Consider the following 20,486-nt stretch of genomic DNA (forward strand, 5'->3'; position numbering starts at 1 on the left):
TTAATGGAAGCCCCTGTTTTTATTCGTAACAAAATGTTAATTTATTTATTGGTTAGTTCATAAATTTAAATTAAATAATTTTATAGCAATATTTATAATAATCATTTTTTTTAATTATAGTATTCATGCAATGAAGAAAGAACGTAAGATAAAATCATTAAAAAGGTAACTTGAAAAGATGTAAAGATCTCATAAAGATCTCGATTATTTATAACGCGTTGTAAAAAAATTTAATTCAAATCGTTTTCGTTGAAAACTATATCTACCTACCTATCTGTACCTATGTAAATTAAAAAAGTGTGTTGTATCTCTATTAATTAAATCATTTCCTAGCATAAAGTATATTATAGTATCTAGTAGCACTAGTGGTAGCCTGGTAGGTACATATTAATAAAATTAACCTAAATTATTTTAAAGCTCATGGACGTGGAAATTAGCACGCATGTTTTATAAAAAAAAACTCTTTCCTTTTTATACTATATTTTTCCAACGTAGAAGTTTAGAGAACTACCGACAGTAGGTATCATTATGCGTACTGCGTATTCGCATTTTCAGTTTTCACAAACACGTATAATTTTTTGTATCGTACAATGTATCGTAACATCTATTAAATAAACATACCTAATAAATTACACTGGTCAACAGTGATTTTGTTGCCCTGGATGTGAAAGTGGTTTCGAATAATTTAATGCATATTATATATAAAACTATTAATGGTTTTGGTAGATTGGCTCTAGTTTTTTTTAATTCTTATTTTCTTATTAGACTCTAAAACACAGCATGAAATAGAAGGTATATTTGTTTAACATCATTTATTTATTACAAAGTTTTACTTATTGTTTTGTTTTAGTATTTAATTAATTCAAATGGATATAAAAATAGAGAAAAATCATTAAAACTTATGAAAAAGTACAAGGAAATAGATTTTATAAGGTTCTCTTCTTAGTTAATTTTGGGACAATAGTTTTGTTATGGACCATCAGTAATCTGCCATCATGTGACGACCCCATATACCCTGATACCTTTATTCCATAATTTTTACTTCTTTTTCGATGCGTTCTTCCTGTTTCTCACAGAAATTTCGCAGATTTACTGGATATCTATCCAGGAGACTGTGGGGAAAGTGTAGCTTTATGTTCGTAATTGCTCGTAAAATAATGAAGTTTTTTAACAACTGTTGTGCAATTTCTTTATAATTTGGTGTTTTAAATTTACCTTAAATTTACCAATACCATATCTCTCCATAATTTACATTCAGCATCAGTTATAAAATTTTGTTAAATTTCCATCATTTATCAATTTTCGACACGCCCGTCCTGTAGGGCCGTCGGGTATTCTTCTTATACCTACTTCTAGATTCCCTCAAAGGCCTAAATTCTCATATTTATTAATTATTCCAAAATAATTTGCTTTGTCTAATTCTATTAATACAAACATCAAGGGAATTTCGTATACCTATCCACTTTGCTGACTAAGTGCTACTGGGTTTCTTCAACTAAATACAAACCGAACATTGTTGTCCATAAAAAAGATTTTTTACAGAAATCATTTATTATTCTGATATTCTACTGTCAGTTTTATAGAATAGGGTTATGTCTGAGCGAATAAATGTGCAGAAAACGTAATTCACCAAAAAAATAAACACTTGTTATTAACTAGTATTCTGAAGGGCCGTAAGAAAATTTAATATATGAAAATCCAAATTAAAAAAAAACTAGAGCCAATTAAATAATTTTAATGATTACATTCGCAAACTGGGTACTTGAATTATATAAATCTGTAGAAATATCCAGAGCAACAAAAAAAAATTGTTTTTTTGTTGAGCTGTGTTATAATATACAGCAGTAGAGCTTTTTGTTTGAACGCACTAATCTCAAGAACTACTGGACCGATTTTAAAAATTATTTTACCGTTGGATATAATTTATTTACTTGATCCTGCTATATAGGTATAGATAATATTATTATGTACCACAGGTGAACCCGGGGATAGCTTGGTCGAGATTCTTTGCAAGCGTATTAAAAGTATAAATAACTAAGTGTATCCTAGTGTACTACCGTGTGTTTTCTACATAAACTGCGTGTGTTTTTACAATTATTTTATAATCATGTACTAAATTCATGTACCTACTACTAAAATGCTGTTTTATTCGATGGCCGGGGGCCACACACCTATGGGAATTATATCAATAATTTGAGAGCAGTTAACCCAAAGTGAACTATTGTGTTTACCAGTCACCATGACAACCTAGACCACGCCTGTTGTAAGCCTGGTTACGTGCCATTAACCCGTTTTTATAAGCTACAACTTGTTTATCATTAATGTATCAATAGATTAGTCGTAGGTCGAATTTAATAAACATCGTTCTAAGTTCAACATTCGTTTTTGAAGCCGTGAGAGAAGTTGTTGGAACAGAACACCTTAATCCTCGAGAGCACAGAGGTAATGTTCAAGTGTACTAAGGACTTTTTGATTAATTTCGAAATTGTAAGTACCTAATTATCAGAGCAAGTGGAACATCGACGATCTTATTTTAAAACAAGAATTTTATATTTTTTTACAATGTATGGATTTTACACCATTTAGTTCAAGACCAATGAATACATCATCAAGTTAAATGGATTGTACCTTACTATTATGCCATCTAACCAGCTATCTGCATTGTAAGAAGACTTTTTTAATTAATTGCAGAGCTTTAATTTATCATGACTGGAATTAATAAAAAGTAGATAATTGTAGAAGGTTCCAAAATGCTTTTGGAAATACGGAAGCAAGGTATACGAAACAGTTGGTGTCTATTGATACTAATACCGGTGGTAACCGCGGGATTAGCTTGTCTCAACAACCCTTGCATCCACGGTATATGTATTGATGATATCAATAGGTAAGATTATTGAGATTATTATTATCATTTATTGTCATATGACCTTTTTATACTAATTAAATGACCCGATGAACTTCATATATTATCACCTACAAATGGATGTGAAAGTTCTAATATCTAATGATTGGTGCAAAAACTTTTATAATTTTTCTTACTGAAATTTTTGTATACGGTCTACGATACTGGAACTATGAGCATGCACCGTACACGCAGAGTGAAGCTGATAAACGGCGATCGACAAACATTATATTGTTATTTTACAAATCTAAAAAAGCATGGAAAATTTATGATTTTTTGCCTTAGTTTTTTGCGAGCTTGATTTATTTTTTATTTGTTAAAAACCGGGTACAACGTCTGATAAAGCCACCCGTAAAGTAAAAAAATGGTAAAAAAACAAGTCAACAACTCCAGACGGAAATGAGAATAGTGCATAATAATTTTTTATCGAACCAACGTCCTCGCAATAGTTCTATAAAAAATATTATGAAGTTCTCAGTATTAATTTATACTTCCGTATATAAGGACAGAAAGAGCTCTAAAATTGACAACCAAGAAAAAATACATAAATAAAAATATCTATCAATACAAGCATTTTTTTTTTGTATTTTTAAATGATCAATAATCTATAACTACACACTAACACATTTCAGTACGTATTCTTGTTACTGTACCGACGGTTACACAGGAGTACAATGTCAGACGAATTGGGATGAATGTTGGTCGAATCCTTGCCAGAATGAGGGTACCTGTATAGACGGAGTAGCGACCTACAACTGCACTTGCGCTGAAGGATTCATTGGTAAGCCAGCTTTCAGAGGCTTAGTGATTTTTTTGCTTGATGTTAATTCTGTAATGAGAATCAACGTTCAAAACACAGAGAACCGTAGATTCGAATCCCGTAAAAAACAAAAAACAGTCTGGAACTTTAAGGGTACAATTATTAGGCTGGTCACCAACTTGCCCTAGTTTTGTAAAAATCTTCAAACAGAAAGGCGAGACAGTTTTGATTTTGACTGTATTACGGAAAACTTGTTAAAACTTACTTCAATTCGAAAATAAAAATGCGTTCATATATTTCATTTGGTTTTAATAAACACATATGTATATTTTATATCCTTGTGAATAGAAAGTTACATATTGACTACTAACCAAACACTTAGGTACTAAAATGTGACCTATTGCGAGATCGTTAAATAAACACACGACAATGACGATTCAAAAATAAATAATAGTCCGAGCGTCTAGTGCAGTGCTGAAATTTGACCTTTTAATTAGTAACATTTCCACCTGCCGTAAACGGCCATTGCGAAGAAACATAATATAAAAATAAAAAAATAAATAAAATAAAAATAAAAAAAATAAAAATCATTTATTGAGTACCAATACAGTGACATAAAATAATACAAACTCGACGATCGCCTCAACTAGGTATAAACCTGTGCTAGAGACGACCGACGCCTTCCACATTAGACTTAGCCATAGCCAGTATTGTACTATAGTCTATACAAATTTAAATTTCACTACACTATAAATAAATAAAAAATGCACAAAAACAAAAAATAATAAAGTACAAAGACCGGAATTAAAAACATTCAAATTTCAGGCATGCAATGTGTGTGTATGAGTATTTGAGTGTGAGTGCGAGTGCGAGTGTGTGCGTGTGTGTTTGTGTGTGTGTGTGTGTGTGTGTGTGTGTCTGTGTATGTGTGATTAATAAAATTATGATATGTGGTTCTTTTAAAGTGTTATACTTGTATAATAATATGTATTTTACCTTTACCTAGTTATATGCATTTGACAAATCTGCATTCTAGAATGATATTCTCTAATATTGATTGTTGGAGGAAATAAATAAAAAATAATACATATGTGTTTAAGTATCGTGCAATTCAGGCTAGGAAAACTCTTGAAAATACCTATTCCTGGGTTACTAAATCTAGCTACAAAGCCTCTTCTAAATTTCCAGGAGACAACTGTGAAACCAACTACAACGAATGTGATTCTAATCCGTGTTTCAACAATGGCACTTGTATAGACATGACCAACGACTATGTTTGTCACTGCTTGCCCGGTTTCTCTGGAGAGCATTGTCAGAATGATGTTGCTGTGTGTAACGCTACGGAAGAGATCCGATGCTATAATGGTGGGGAGTGTGTGGAAGGACCGGGGTATAGGTTCTTTTGTAGATGCTTACCAGGTAAGACTTGAAATCAGACCAAAGTGGTTCAAGAGAAGTTTCTAGTTCTAAGTAATATAGGAAAAATATACCCAGCAAAATGATCGGTGTATGTGTTATAGGCAAACACCGAAGCTCCGGCGCTCCTAGGTAGGACTGGTCAATCCTCAGGTCAGACTGAATGACTTAGTCAAAGCCCAAACAAATGTAAATTTTCGGCCTTTGACTAAACAATTTTCGTCAAACCTGGGAGAGACTAATTTGGTCAGGCAAACGTCAAAACACAATTTTATTCAATCGGGGTTTGAATTGCTCTGAGGGGTTTGACGAGTCAAACTCCGATATAGGTATGAAGTGTCTTATCTTCGTATATTTGGAAGCATTTTATCATTTAAGCAGCTTTCAAGTCTTAAGAACCGCTTAACTCTGCCAGTTCTGACACCTGATTGGTCAGCTTACGTGATTTTCACTTTTATATTTGAGATGCTTTGAGAGAATGCCGTGTGGCATTAGGCCCGCCTTTTGTACGATAAAGTATAAAATAAATAAATAAATGCTTTGGAATATACGGAGGTTAGTTTGTATAAGATTAAGTATAAAAAAATAACATTTTTAAAATTTTGATGTTTATTGTTTTAATAATTAAGTAATTAAAATGAAAAATTAATCATTTTTCTGACATGGTGAGGCATTAACTTTAATGTTAATTGTTTTAATAATTTCTTAGGTAATTAAAGTGACAAATTAATCATTTTTCTGACATGGTGAGGCATTAATGTTAATTGTTTTAATAATTTAGAAGAATTGCAGTCGCTTCTAGGATTGACTAGGCCAAAACCGAAACAGAATAATTTACTTTCGACGTTTGACTGAAAAGTTAGGAGCTCCTGGGTTTGACTAAAAATACTTAAGGCAAAGAGCGAAATTGAAATGTATTTCGGGGATTGACTGATGGCTTTGGCCAAACCTAGGATAAACCAGTCCTTCCGCGAAGACACTGTGTATCGGACTTTGACTATAACATATGCAAAACTGCTTGCAACATAGATCAAACAATTAAAATCCACATACTTATACATAGATATTGTTTATTAAAATCTCAATTCATGTACTTAATTAGAAATATTTGATTGAATAGGCTGGACAGGTCCAAAATGCGAAGATCAAATAGATGAGTGTGAATCAAATCCTTGTCAAAACGGAGGAATCTGTATCGATGCTCATGCTGACTACATGTGCGCTTGCACTTATGGTAAATTTTTGATTATTGATTTTCTTCACATAGCTTAATTTTCCAATCTGTATTTTTATCGTTCTTATGATAAAATGCCTCGAGTCAGCTCTAGCTGGCTAGGTTCTATCTATCTGCTTTTCGTCACGCAAAATTTTATAAACATTTTGATAGTAACTCGACGTACGTTATTGAACAGGTTTTACAGGCAAGAGTTGTGAAACGCAAATAGAGTTTTGCGACGACAACTCTTGTAGCAACGGTGCTCTGTGCGTCGTGGAAGATGGAGAGCAAATATGTTATTGTGTCCCAGATTTCCACGGGGAACATTGTGAACTGCAATATGACGAATGTTTGTTAGGACCAAGGTAAGAAAAAAATTTATTAAATGTCTGTGTTTTGTTGTCCTTTTCTTAACAGCTAAATGTAAGTAAATATAATATTATGAAATATGATGTAACTTCTACTTTTTTTTCCTTAGATGCATGAATGGAGGGACTTGTATAGACGGCGTGGACAACTTTACATGTTCATGTCCACCGAGGCTTACTGGAAGCTTGTGTGAATGCCTTATACTAGATGATAATAGTTACCACTGTGATTACGTCAATCCAACACGGTTTCCTATCACTACAGAAATTGCTTTAACTACATTATTTACTGATAGTCCAAATATATCTTCCATTACTGAAACTTCATACAATACGACAACTTTTACATCTATTCCTGTTCTGGATTTCACTACTTTAAGAGTTACAACGGATTCTGAAACAAAAGGAACTTCCAGCACATTACCAGACGTTATATCGACGACGGAAAAAGGAGGGTTTACGGAAACTTTATCAACTACCTCAACTACGATACAAGAAGATACAACAGTATCAAAATTGGATACTACGACTGAAATTTTAGTACTAACCAAACAGACTCAAAGCATTGATTCTGATAACTCCAAAACAGAGACTACTACAGATTGTAATGGTATATGCGGTAACACCACAATGAAAATAAGCACTATAGCAGATTTCGAAACAACACAAGAAAAATTTAAAAGCACTGAACCTACTGTTTATACAGAAAAAAAAACAGATCAACAGACAACTTTAACAGTTACTACAGAACCAACTGAAGCTATAATTACAACGCAAAAGACGAGTTCTACAATCAGTGCTGAAGGTCGTGACATTGATTCTACAACTAAACAAGACATAACTACTGAAAAATTATTCACAAATATGCCCTATGACCACATCACTACTGAATCTACATTAACAGATGGAACTACAGAAGAATACGAAATAAGTACTGTGACTGATAGTACACAGCTGTATCCCACTGATTATCCGGAGTGTACCTTTAATGTGTGTAAGAATCGTGGAACGTGTTTTAATGGACCCCAGGGTATAAGAGTAAGTGGTGCAAGACGTAATCTAATATAATCAATCGTTTCCAAAATATTTGGAACTTTAAGACTTTCTAACTTTTTAGGTGATTTATTTTTCAGTGTCACTGTACATTCAATTATAGTGGGAGGTATTGCGAGGAGCCAATTCTTATCACATCAGCAGCTTTTAGTGGAAATTCCTACATAGTACACCACATCAAAAATTCCACTTCTTTAAATATAGAATTTAATGCAAAAACTTTAATAACCGACGGTGAATTAATGCATGTAGATATAGCGAAGGGGGTGTATATGGAGCTTTTTATGAATATGGGTTTACTCAAATTTAAATTCTCCTGTGGTTACCAGACAATGCTATTGAGTGAATTGAAAACTTTCGTCAATAAAGGTTTTCCGATGAAAATAGAAACCAGGTAAAAACAAAAAAAGAGAGTATTTGGATACATCGTTTTGGATAAAAGAGAAGATAAATATTTGTCTTCTTTTCAGATTAGATCTATATTCAAAAGAGCAGCATTGTAACGCAACCCTTCGTCTCAATGACACAGTGGCTATGAGTGGCGGCCAAATTGCCAACATCACTATTCTTAATGACAATAGCACATTAGTTTTTGGTAATGCACATGCAAAAGCTAGCGAACATATGCCTTTTGTTGGATGTATTAAGGATTTGATTGTAAGTTTTTCAAACCTGTCTATAGAATTTAATAGAATTTAATGGTATAAGTATGAATAAATACGGGTTAACAATTTAAATATTTTATTTAGGTAAATGGTGAAAAACGGTCCGTATTTGGGGATGCCTTGGATGCCGGTGAAATTACTGAATGCTCTTCATTAGGATGCCTATCTGGACCTTGTCTAAACGGCGGGATTTGTAAGGAACATGGAGAAGGATATCACTGCTTGTGTGCTAACGGGTAAGATACATTTCCGGAACTACTACTACTGCTTTTTTTGGTCACTGACAAAGATATAATATAACTATATTTTATTAAGATCTAGGGTTATGGGGTTCAACTTTTTGGAGGAAGTTTACATTCTAATTGAATTTTTCTGGAAATTGCAGATGGATGGGTGTAAATTGTAACCATTCAGTGTGTGACAACAATCCTTGCCAATATGGCGGCAGCTGTGTCCGACATCCTGGCAGTGGTTTCCTGTGCATGTGTCCTTTTGGAAAACATGGAATTTTCTGCGAATATAGTACGTATTATTGTCGAAAAAAGGCTTTTGAAATACTAAGGCCAATCTTACTGAGCAATTTATTTTCCAAGTAATGTACTTATTCCTACATCAATATTTCAGATGTAGAGATAGCCCGTGCAGCACTAGCTCCTATAACGATTGGAAAATCGGCATACATAATATATCCATTGTCATCTCAAGCGATGAATTCTGATCGTTTCGATCTGCGTCTAAAATTCCAAACGGAGGACATGGACCAAATAGCGCTCTTGGCATTTATTGGGCAAAATGGTCGTCACGATTCCAAAAGTCAACATTTGGCACTGACTTTTGTGAAACGATACATTATGCTCACTTGGAATATGGGAGGTGGTGAGTAAAACATTCTGCATTTTAAGTACTTTCCTCGTCATCTGTATAGAAAGTAGTTTGAGTTTTTTCATGACTTTTGATAAGCATAATGCTGACATGACTGCATCACACTCGCGCTGGCTAATAAGGAATTTATTTATTTAATTTTCTTTATTGTTCTAAATGAAGTTTTAATACATTATAAGGATCTTATGGTCTTATGGTGCGATAGTGATGGAGAATAAATAAAACAATATATAATATATGGTGTATTTCACAATATTAATTAATTTAATAATTTGATATTAATATAATTATGAGATTCATTGGTTCCCGCACTAGGCGAAGCCTGTCCTGCGGGACCAAAAAACGATTAACAATATAATATAATTTATAACGGAGCGGCATAGATTATGTGATTAATATTTAAATTCGTATTCAAGTATTACATAAGAATATTATTTTAATTCATTAAATTCATTTAAATTAAATTAAATAAAAAGAAAAGAATAGAAGAAAAACAAATAAGTAGTTATGTCAAATTAATATTTATTTTAACATACTTTATCCAAAATGTACACAATAGACTAGTAAAAAAGACACTCGATTGATTGACTATACTTCTTGTACTACGAATTACGAAATCGTTAGGTTCCCGGCGCATATTCACCTCCAGAGCACTATCCCCCCGTCGCGGCGGTCACACAGTGCGCGTGTGGAGGCGCGGCCGCACCGCCGGGCTCAGTGTGGACGGACGGTACAACGTGTCCGGCAATGCGCCCGCGCATGATACCAAGATGAATGTGCTGCCGTATATATTTATAGGCGAGTACTTTTCATTTTGAGACATGTTATGGAATATTCAATAGAATGTGTAAAGTTGATTTAATTTGCAAATTGATAGAATAATATTGATGATGGTCTGTGGTCAGTTCTTGCGTTTGTAAGATTTTGAAAAGTCGCTTTTTTGTTTAATTTTTAAAGTGAAACTTTTATTACATCGTCTCAAACTTTTTTGTCTGTGTAGCGCATGTCGCGTGTATCGCGGCTGCCGAGTAGGTATACCTACTCGGCAGCCGACCGTCACGCGACATGCGCTACACAAAGCAGTGTTCGGAACCGTTCGAACAGTTTCACTTTTACCGTGGTTTCATAAAACCACACAACCTATGTTTTGATATTTCAAAATTTTCCTGTATTCATTTGTTAATTTTAGTCGATCAGTAATGAGAGCTAAAGTCTTCTTGTATTTAGATATCAAATGTGTTAAATTATATTGGCCAATGCCAAGCTTCTGAAGCGTTCGTTGAATTTCCCTCACTGTTTTCAATTTTCGACTAAGTATGAATGTACAGGCGGGCACCCGTCCGAGCACTTCCGCGATCTCCCACACGACCTGCCGCTGCACAGCGGGTGGCGCGGCTGCGTGTGGGAGGTGGCGGGGCCGGCGGTGCGCGCGGGGGCGGGGGGGCGCGGCGCGGGGCAGTGCGGGGTCGCGCACTGCACGCCCTCCTCGTGCCACGCGCCCCACGGCGTGTGTATACACTCGCCGGCCACGTACGGGTGAGTTGGTCTCTTGTGGAACTGCTCTGAACACTTCCACGACTTCCCGCTGCACAGCAGGTGCCACTGATTGTGGGAGGTGGGAGGGTCGGTGAGGTCGCGCAATGCACGCTTACCATGCCACGCTTAAGATGGTGTATACACTCGCGGCTCACCAGCTACTTACGAGTAAGAAAGGCGATTGACACATTACCAGGCAACACGCAGTAGAGTACATGAATGCATGCTTTAAGGCGCAATGTTCCGCGCGTAATTCTAAATGAGCATGGTTATGATAAATGAGTCAATGACGAATAAAACCAAAAAACGCAACTACGCGCGTACTTGCGTTGACACGCAACAGGCAGCTTGATGCGTGGCAGTGTGTTAATTTCTTAAATGTAGCAGAGAAGTTCATTTAATATAGATACATTTAACTAAAATAATACTGAAATATTGTTTTAAAACTAATTATGACATGATAACAATAGATTTTTCACTAATCAGGTGCATCTGTAACGAGGGTTGGTTCGGTTCAACGTGTGCTAGTCGGCAAAGTCAGTGCGACTTCTCAGGGCAAACATGTCATGGCCGCTGCGTCGTCACAGCTCATGAGCCTGAGTGCGATTGCCCGTATGGAACTAATGGGACATATTGTGAAAATGGTGAGCTATAGGAAATAATTGGTTATATCGTACGTTGAATACTAACGTCAAAATGAATCACACATCAGAGCATCATCATAATAATAGCAAAATGATATTACATTTTTTTATTTCCAGAATTATTTCCAGTCGATATTCTATTCACGGGCAAGCGTTCGTACCTCAAACTGCATCCACGAGCTATATCTAGCGTGACTCTAGCACTTGAAGCAGAAATAAAGCCAACTAAGGAGAGAGGTCTGATAGCGTATGTGGAGACGCCTCATTTCTACACAGCTCTGTCGTTACAGGGGGGATTATTGGAATATCGATGGACTGGTAAGCATGGATTTTTTATTAAGTGATTTCATTTTCTGATTAGATTTTAGTATTCTGATTTAATTAAAGAATACAGAGAATTTTTTCTAGAATGTGATTGTAAGAAAAGAAGAGCAAAATATATATTTGTATTTCCCGTAGTTAGTATTTTTGTAGACATATAAGTGTAAAGTAAAGGTAGAAACAAAGTTTCTAGAGAAACCTAATATAATTAAGGTGCAAATGGTTAATGATAGCGAAGATAGACTTTGAAGATAGTTTTTATTGAGTAAATTTTTAAATATTAAAACTTTCTCGTCTTCCAGATCGTTTATCAGGACTAACATCGCTAGTCCGCTCAAGCATTGTTCTGTCCATGACTCAATGGCACGCGGTAAGAGCGGGCCGGTACGGATCCCGGCTCTACGTGTGGGTGGATGGGGCTCTTACTACTGAGCCTATGGTCGCACACGCCTATCCACATACTGCTAGCGAGGCTTCGATTGTGCTGGGTGAGTCATGTAAACTCAAACTCAAGCATTTATTTATTGAACTAGACTTTGTTTAGAAGCGCTTTTGAATCGTCAAAATACAGAAAAATAATAATTTACCTACGTAACTACTGTAAATGCAGTACTATCGGTGCCGCGATGGCACGCGTGCAAAACGACGCAACGATACGGATTGTAATAATGAAAACAAAATACCTTTTTTAACTATTTATTGCATATTTTATAAAACAATAAGTTAATATGAAATTATAGGTGGTGCTGAAGACTTGGCGACACTGCCTTTCGATGTCATGCTCGGGCCACCTGAATCTTATAAGGGTTGTCTTAGAAATTTCCACGTCAATAACATTTTACTGGCATTGGAACCGCAGAATATTGCAGGTATGCATTTATTATGTATGTAGGTGAAGCTGTGAATTATGATTTTCCATTGTTGCATATTACAATTTGCATTTTATCAATTAGCGAATGCGGTTTTCCTTAAAACTTTACGCTAGGTTTTTTCTATGAAATAAAATGCGTCAAAGTTATAGAGGAAAATGACAACAAATTATGTATTTTATGAAGTTATTGATTAAAATGTAATCTATATCTATTTTAATATTGATAACAATATTTTGAAAGGAGATTATTTTTTGTGGGCCCACCAAGACTCGGTAACGTATAGTAATAAAAAAAAACGTGTAAAAATATTAAATTATATTATGAATTTTGAAGCTTCGTTGTTTTACAAACGAAACCGGAATCATGAAATCGAATTAAAAAGCTATATTTTGATATCATCCCTGCTGTAGTGCTGTCTAGAAACCAAGAACAATGGCCAACATTAAAAATAACTGGAACGAAACGTTTTTAACGATAGAATGAAAATAAAACCAAAAAGCGAAAAAAAACTGCCTTAAACAAATCACTTTAGAAACTGTTTTTATTCCTATTTATATGGAAGAATGTGATTGATAGCGATTTTAAATCCTGTAATTAATCAAATAAAACAATTTGTTTCTACTAAGCTAAAAAAATCCGTGTAACGAAACGTTACATCTATTGGCTGCTTTGATAGACGTCAGATTCTTCCTGTCGTAGCTGTAATGTTTTTAACACTCAGAACAAAGAATCCTATGGAACTGCCGTAATTGTTCAATTTGACGCGGAAATAATAATGATATACCCATCTCTTTCTCACAACAGTGGTTTTACCTTAGAAAAAGCATCTACACTCTTTTTATTAGCGCTCTCTTCATTGGCATCGATGTACCTTTGCTGCGCGGACGCCATCTTAGTATACGGTTTTGTTTACATGTGAGAAGATGTAATTGTGAAATTTTTATGATTTTCCAGTGTTTTTCGACCATAATCGAGTGTAATAAGTATAATTGAAAATAATAATAGGTACCATGAAGTGTTCTATAGTAGGTTGTGGCCTATGCCAAAGCAAAAACAGGCCGAATCTAACCTTTCAACGGTAAGTGGCTAACATTTTGTTAAATTGTTGCTTATATTAAAGTGTATTTATTATCAAGTGTATAGAAATCTTTTAATCATTTTACATTTAATCGTCTTAGTTATTATGAGCTGTAGAAACCCGCAATATTCTCCTTATTTCATTTGCATCGAAAACATAAACATGAGTGCTAGTGTCGAACATCATCGCATAAACACCTTATCGATAAATTATTAATTTGTTTATTAATTACGTGCGAAGTTATATATTGTTGTATATTTTCTCGTTTTAGTTTACCAAGTAACGAATCCCGGCGAAAGGCATGGTTGGAAAAGATTGGCATAGAAAATATCCGGCCAGGAACTAAAAACATTAATGTGTGCTCATTGCACTTTGAAGAGAGCGCATTTAATAAGACTTTAAACATTGTTTGATTGAGAGATGATGCTATCCCAACAGTATTTGCAAAGGTAAATAATTCATCTATCTTTTTATTAAACAACTAGCTGCTCCGCGCGGTTTCACCCCCGTGGCTCCAATACTGTTGGTCGAAGCGTGGTGATATATATTATATACCCTATAGCCTTCCTCGATGAATGAGCTATCTAACACCGAAATAATTTTTCAAATCGGACCAGTAGTTCCCTAGACTAGCGCGTTCAAACAAACAAACAAACTCTTCAGCTTTATAATATTATAGTATAGATTTTATTTAGCTCATCCTGTTTGTTTTTTTTAGGTACAAGGTAGTAATTGAAATTGTACCCCCTTACTGTTGACCGATTAATCTAATTGCTATATGCTTCACAATATCTTTTTTGACATAATGCTCTAGAGACCTAGACTGTCATGAGACAAGTGGTGTGATGACTGGTACTTAAAACCTACTGAGTTATTTTTTAGTTTTTAAGATATTACCTACATTATTAAAATCTTTTAAAGTGAAACTTTTATTACATCGTCTCAAACTTTTTCTATACTTAATATTGTAAAAAGGAAAGATTTGATTGTGTATGCACAAAAAGACCTCAAAACTACTGGTCCAATTTTTTTAATTCTTTCGTTGTTGGAAAGCTACACTTTCCATAAGTATATAATACACTATGTTTGTTCAATAAATTATTTTAATAAAAAAAAAATACTAAAAGTTTTACAATTTACCAAACATTGAGTCCATGTTTCTGTAGCAATCTATTTATTATTACTTGGGACCATATCTAATGTAACATTTTTATCTCTTTCAGGCAGACCATCCATCTCAATTTGCTTTAATTGACATATCAAATACTACTGATCAACCATCATGCTCAGGTTATTCACATCCACAAGATGCCAAGGATCTTGAATTGGTAAGAGCAGTTCTTGAATAGAAAACCTATATGAAATAATTCTTGTTTAAAAAAAGGGAACTTCAATACGTAACTTTTTCATAGTCTTAGTCATACATGCTGAGATTCATGTGTATAATTATGAGAACTGTTATCAATAATTAAAATTTATTTAATGTTTTAGGCTTCAGCACTCGAAGAATGAAAAAAATAGAAGAAAAAGTGGAGAAACAGAGAAAGAAAATTAAATGTTTAAATGAAGTGGTCCGTCAACAAATTTCCACACTGTATATGGCCAAGCTCATTTGCCGCATCTGTGACTACTGTCGCATGTACCTAAACATATATAGTAACCACTATAACTTAAATAAATTATTTTATGAAAAAATTGTGTTTGTTATTTAACTATACTTGCCCTTGAACATCTGCTTGAGTCACTCACATGTATTTTAGCCAGCGGCTCTGCTCTTTTTTATTTTCGTACATGCGAACGAAGTCGCGGGTAAAGAATGCTCTTATGATCGAATGGGTTGCTTGGAAGAAATTGCTTGGAGCAATAAAGCCGCCTTTTGACTAAATATGTCCTATTAAGTAAAATTTGTATTTTCTGTTTGTGTGCAATAAAGCTTATAAATAAATAAATAAAGTACCCTATGGATGGCTCCGGTCAAATAAAACCCGATGTTAAATTTCATCAAAATTGGCTTGTCCGTTTTAGCGTGAAAACGGAATATACATACATACACACTTTCGCATTTATAATATTATAAAACCTATCTTATGTGTTAATTCAAGTTACCCTCAATATGTGTGCTAAATTTCATTGTGATCGGTTCAGTAGTATTTGCGTGAAAGAGTAACAAACTTACACATCCATCTTCACAAACTTTCGCATTTATAATATTAGTAGGAAGTGATAGGATAGGATTAGTGAGGATACATAGGTATATAAAGAAAACCCTGTCAATCGCGAAAAAAATCAGCTGTTTCATATAAAACTGCAGAACGAAAATATCAAAATGTATTGATTACACACTACAGCCACAGTATTACAATATTATTTCCTATAGGAAATATGGTAATACTGTGCTACAGCTATCCCTAGTAGGTAGGTACAATTGCAAAATGGTTAATCCGAATCACGAATTACCGAGTAACGATTGCCCGATAGAAGTAGTTATCTTTTTTATTTTGTTGAAAGAAGTACCTCTTACTAGGTAAGCACCTACTGCATACTTATCATTCAAAAAGACAAAATTCTTATTACCTGAATTACCCATTCTTAACTCTATCATCAATCGATACAATATTATCGACTAGACGAACAAGTGAACGTCCCTAGCCCGCCATGTTTGTACCCCGATTTGTTTACTTAGGTATGCAGGAAAAGTACATGCATATGGCAGTTCCATATGATCGTTGTTCAGAGTTTTAACATAACAATGTTTTTATTTCCTATTTTAAAATATAATTGCTACAACTTAAGAGCGTTTAATATTATTACAATAGAACATGAATAATAGCATAGCTGTGCAAATGGCTACCTATCCTAATATTATGTACCTACTCCTAGTCATAAATCACGTACCTACCTACCTACTTAACTAATAATTTCTTATTTAATCAGTTTTCCCATTCGCTAAAATCGCATAAGGTCCAGAAACTTGAGGTACACACACTTATATCACTTATTTTCTATACTATTTATAACCAATTCGGGTCTGTGTGTTTGTGGTAACTTCGCGGTTTCCGATTTCCGAGCTTGGAATAGTGACAATGTATGTGATGTTTTCTAATATTTATTTATTCATTCATTTAAATATATTGTACCCAATTATTCGGATGTGTGACCCAAGACAAATCGCTCATTATCAGTTAGTTTTTATGTAGGAATGAGGTAAATGTTTGCATATCGTGTTTCTAAGGATTCCGGTTAAAACATGTAAAAGTAATGTCACCACTGTAATCTGGGGACTTCAAGGAACAAATTAACACACATTTCATTAATATACGCTAAGAAATTGAGGTGGGCCTATTCTCCAAACAAAAAAAATCGTCTCCTTTCTCCTTAATGTTGTATGTGATAAGAATAAAATCGAGTTATTATTAGATACAGAGCGAGATAACTTCGCGAAATAATTGCTACGCGAAGTTGCTCGGTCAATGAGAATATGGCTCGACCAAAGAAAATGAAGTGTGTTGTCATATTCTTGTCTTGTCTTTTATTTATTTATTTATTCCCACCGTTAGGGTGCTTTTCCACCATAAATGTGCATACAACGCATCCTCGCGTAGCGAGGGATGTAAAGAACCAATCATATCGCTTTATTTAGCGTTAGAAGCGATACTATTGGTTCTTAACAAATACATTACTACGCACACAAAACAGATACGAAGAAGAGATGGCGTATAAGAGATGGCGTTTTCTATATAGAATCGGGTGAAGCCAGTGCGCGGAGGTGAGGCGGACGTCACGCAATGTACCGCCAGGACCGCCTTCTAATAGCTTGAACTAGAATCTGTGACGTCAGGACCACACTGATGGCATCAAGGCAACATTGCCTACAGCATCTCTTCTTAATATCTGCTTTGTGGCTATACATTCTCGCACATCTTTGGTTGAAGAGCACCTTACACTTGCAGCGGGCCAGAACATAGATTCGTGCGGTACATGCGCCGGTTGCCGCGGGCGGCGCGCCACGTGCAGCCCGGGCTCGTGCGCGTCTGGCCGCTGCCGCGCGCGCCGCTGCGTGTGCCCCGCGGGGCGAGCGGGGGAACGCTGCGAGCGCGGTGCGTTACTGCGTTTGTACCAACGTGTGCATGTAAAACGCACACAGTCATACAGTACACGCCACGTACGGAGTGTGCTCATGGGTACAATTTCGCACGAAAGTTATGCGCCTATTATTTTATATTTAAACTAGCCGCTCCGCGCGGTTTCACCCCCGTGGCTCCTCTCCTGTTGGTCGTAGCGTGATGGTATATAGCCTTATACCTTCCTCGATAAATGAGCTATCTAACACCGAAAGAATTTTTCAAATCGGACCAGTAATTTCCGAGATTAGTGCGTTCAAACAAACAAACTCTTCAGCTTTATAACATTAGTATAGATTAGACTCGCAAGTCGTGACTTCGCACTAACACCCTGACACCTCAACACTGAAATTCACGTCCACGTGGCACACTATACATCCGTACTCATTGCACGCACATACATAAACTTAGACGCACTCACATTACACATAATTATATGTATGTAATATGTATATAGTTAGATTCAAATTTTATGAAACTGCAAGAAAAAGCTGATATTCTCAATGAGTGCCTGTTTTTGTAACTACTTCAAATAAAATATAATATATAGGTAATAATGTATATAGTTAACATGTTTAATGTTTGTCAGGGTAAAAAAAATGAATGAAATAAAACACATAGGTAATTTTTAAATGCATGCTCTTTATTACCAACATTAAAAAATATACAACATAAACTCATTTACAGAAATAACAGTAACAATCCCGCAATTCGACGGGGACGCAATGCTATCGCTAACGCGACCACCGACCGGTCGCACGGAACAACTCACGTTACCGGCAGCCCCCGGGTATATAGCGTTCAATTTCACCACCGCGGAGCCAAGCGGCTTGTTGCTGTGGATGAATATGGTAAATAATACTTGTTCTTGCTGTTCTTATCACACCACGACCAAAACTTAAAAAAACAGCGTACGTGCCGAGCACACGTGTCAGAAGTTTGGCAAAATTCAAATTCAGACGGTATTGCCATGACACGACCTTGAAACTTTACTCGTTAAGTAAACTACATACTAAGTACCAACAATTTTCATTTCAAATTTTTATCTAAATTAGTAAAGTGGTTTAGCGCTGAAAGTGCATAGACTCCCAATGGCATGAGTAGTTAGGTATTTTGATATTTTAATATTTATTTCTGTTTATTTGTATGTAACTAGTTCCTCTCAATCAATTTAAAAGAAAAATTACCAAAGTTCCTACTCGTATTACCTACTATATTTTACTTTTGTATTGCAAGAAAACCACAACTTACAAAAATACTACAAACTCTTACATTTCAGGGGATCAACTACGTAGGTTTAGGCCTCGAGAACGGCTATCTAAAATTGGCCCTATCATTACATTGTAACGATGAAGAAGCAAATTACTCCAATACGCCAAAAGCTCTCTCCCAGATAATCCAATCTGGCTTTATGGCGGACGGAGACTGGCATAACGTGGTCTTTAAATTGGGACCTAAAATATATCTGAACGTCGATGGTGAAACGTATGTGGATGAAACGTGTAGTAATGATCATGAATTTGTAGAAGTTGATACGTTTATTGGTAAGTATTTTAGGTATAGAAGTAGAGAAATATCTGGTATGTTCATAGACGTACTTAGTTTAAACTAGGCTCTCAATCGTGTATAAAAAAAGCATTAAAAAAAGTCCATACATCGTTACAAAGACATTTATTGAAATTAGCGCCTTATTTCCAGACAGTTTTGTTCAAACAGCGCCTTATTTCCAGACAGTAATGTTCAAACTCTATTGTATCGCTAATTAGAAAACTCTGCTTAATAAAAGAAGTAAGAAAAGTTGCTAGTGTTGTTATATTGTACGGCAATGGTTTTGTCCTATTCCTTTAAAAAAATAAAAATAATGCATGTGGATTAATTGTGCCGTCTTATCTTAGACCTAATTTGTTCCATTTGGATCTTCAAAAAAAAAAAAAAAAGAAAGTAAAAGTCTTTTCACTGTCTAGACCATTTTTGAGAAGTTGGAAATTTAAAAATGGAACCTAATTACCTACTGCAAAATAAAAGGTCTATGTATGTCTTATTATTTGATGCATTACAGGTGGAGTAACTGAAGATATCTACGAAGTTAGGAAAATATTCCCGGAGAACTTCCGAGGTTGTATCGACCATATTTCAACGAAGCAGGAAACTTACACTAACTTCACACACGTTTACAGCGAGAACATACTTATGTGTCAACCCTTTCCGTCCACATGAAATATTTTTTAGATTTTTACACTTTTAAATGCCTTTGTTATTTATGTTGAGATAGTTGTAAGTCCAATACTCATAGTACAAAAATCTTCTAGTCGTTTAGATCGTGTTCTTGGTACTTTTAAGTCGTAATTCGTAGTACCATCTAGTGTTTACATTTTTTTAAGTTTAAATGTTTCTAATTAGTATTTAAGTAAGTTGTATAATAACTTAAATGTCGACAAAAATCTTATCTATGTTTTCGGCTTGTCTAATGTCACTTTATATGTTTTGGTCAAGTTTTGGTACGTTTATTAAATGTATGTACAAAATTTGAAAATTCAAAATTCAAAAAAGTCTTTCTATATTGATACTGATGTTTACAACAAAATTAAGTGATACTAATAAAAGGATAAGGAAGTAGTAGGTGTTTACTTGAAATAAAATAAAAGATTGTCG

General features: G+C 34.9%; 1 protein-coding gene and 1 long non-coding RNA gene across 2 annotated transcripts; both read left to right on the top strand.

The window, feature by feature from the left end:
- The first annotated feature begins 2,701 nt into the window (after positions 1-2,701).
- Positions 2,702-20,485, top strand: eys (eyes shut). The gene is made up of 21 exons (XM_089707823.1): positions 2,702-2,884; positions 3,535-3,683; positions 4,851-5,081; positions 6,199-6,312; positions 6,491-6,659; positions 6,773-7,700; positions 7,796-8,109; positions 8,186-8,372; positions 8,465-8,616; positions 8,766-8,902; positions 9,005-9,256; positions 9,887-10,060; positions 10,591-10,798; positions 11,285-11,442; positions 11,560-11,760; positions 12,066-12,251; positions 12,504-12,632; positions 17,664-17,810; positions 18,522-18,685; positions 19,114-19,378; positions 19,894-20,485. The coding sequence occupies exons 1-21, from the start codon at positions 2,751-2,753 to the stop codon at positions 20,049-20,051; spliced, it is 4,557 nt and encodes a 1,518-aa protein (XP_089563949.1). The 5' UTR covers positions 2,702-2,750; the 3' UTR covers positions 20,052-20,485.
- LOC149490681 (uncharacterized) lies at positions 13,352-16,061 on the top strand. The gene is made up of 4 exons (XR_016317159.1): positions 13,352-13,713; positions 13,985-14,162; positions 14,937-15,041; positions 15,205-16,061. It is a non-coding gene; the product is annotated as an uncharacterized LOC149490681 (long non-coding RNA).
- Position 20,486: the final 1 nt, after the last annotated feature.

The sequence above is a fragment of the Colias philodice genome, chromosome 2, assembly GCF_061535455.1.
Source record: "Colias philodice isolate Cphi_HAF_F1 chromosome 2, ilColPhil1 Martin Lab GWU primary, whole genome shotgun sequence".
In the NCBI taxonomy this organism is placed as follows: Eukaryota; Metazoa; Arthropoda; class Insecta; order Lepidoptera; family Pieridae; genus Colias; species Colias philodice.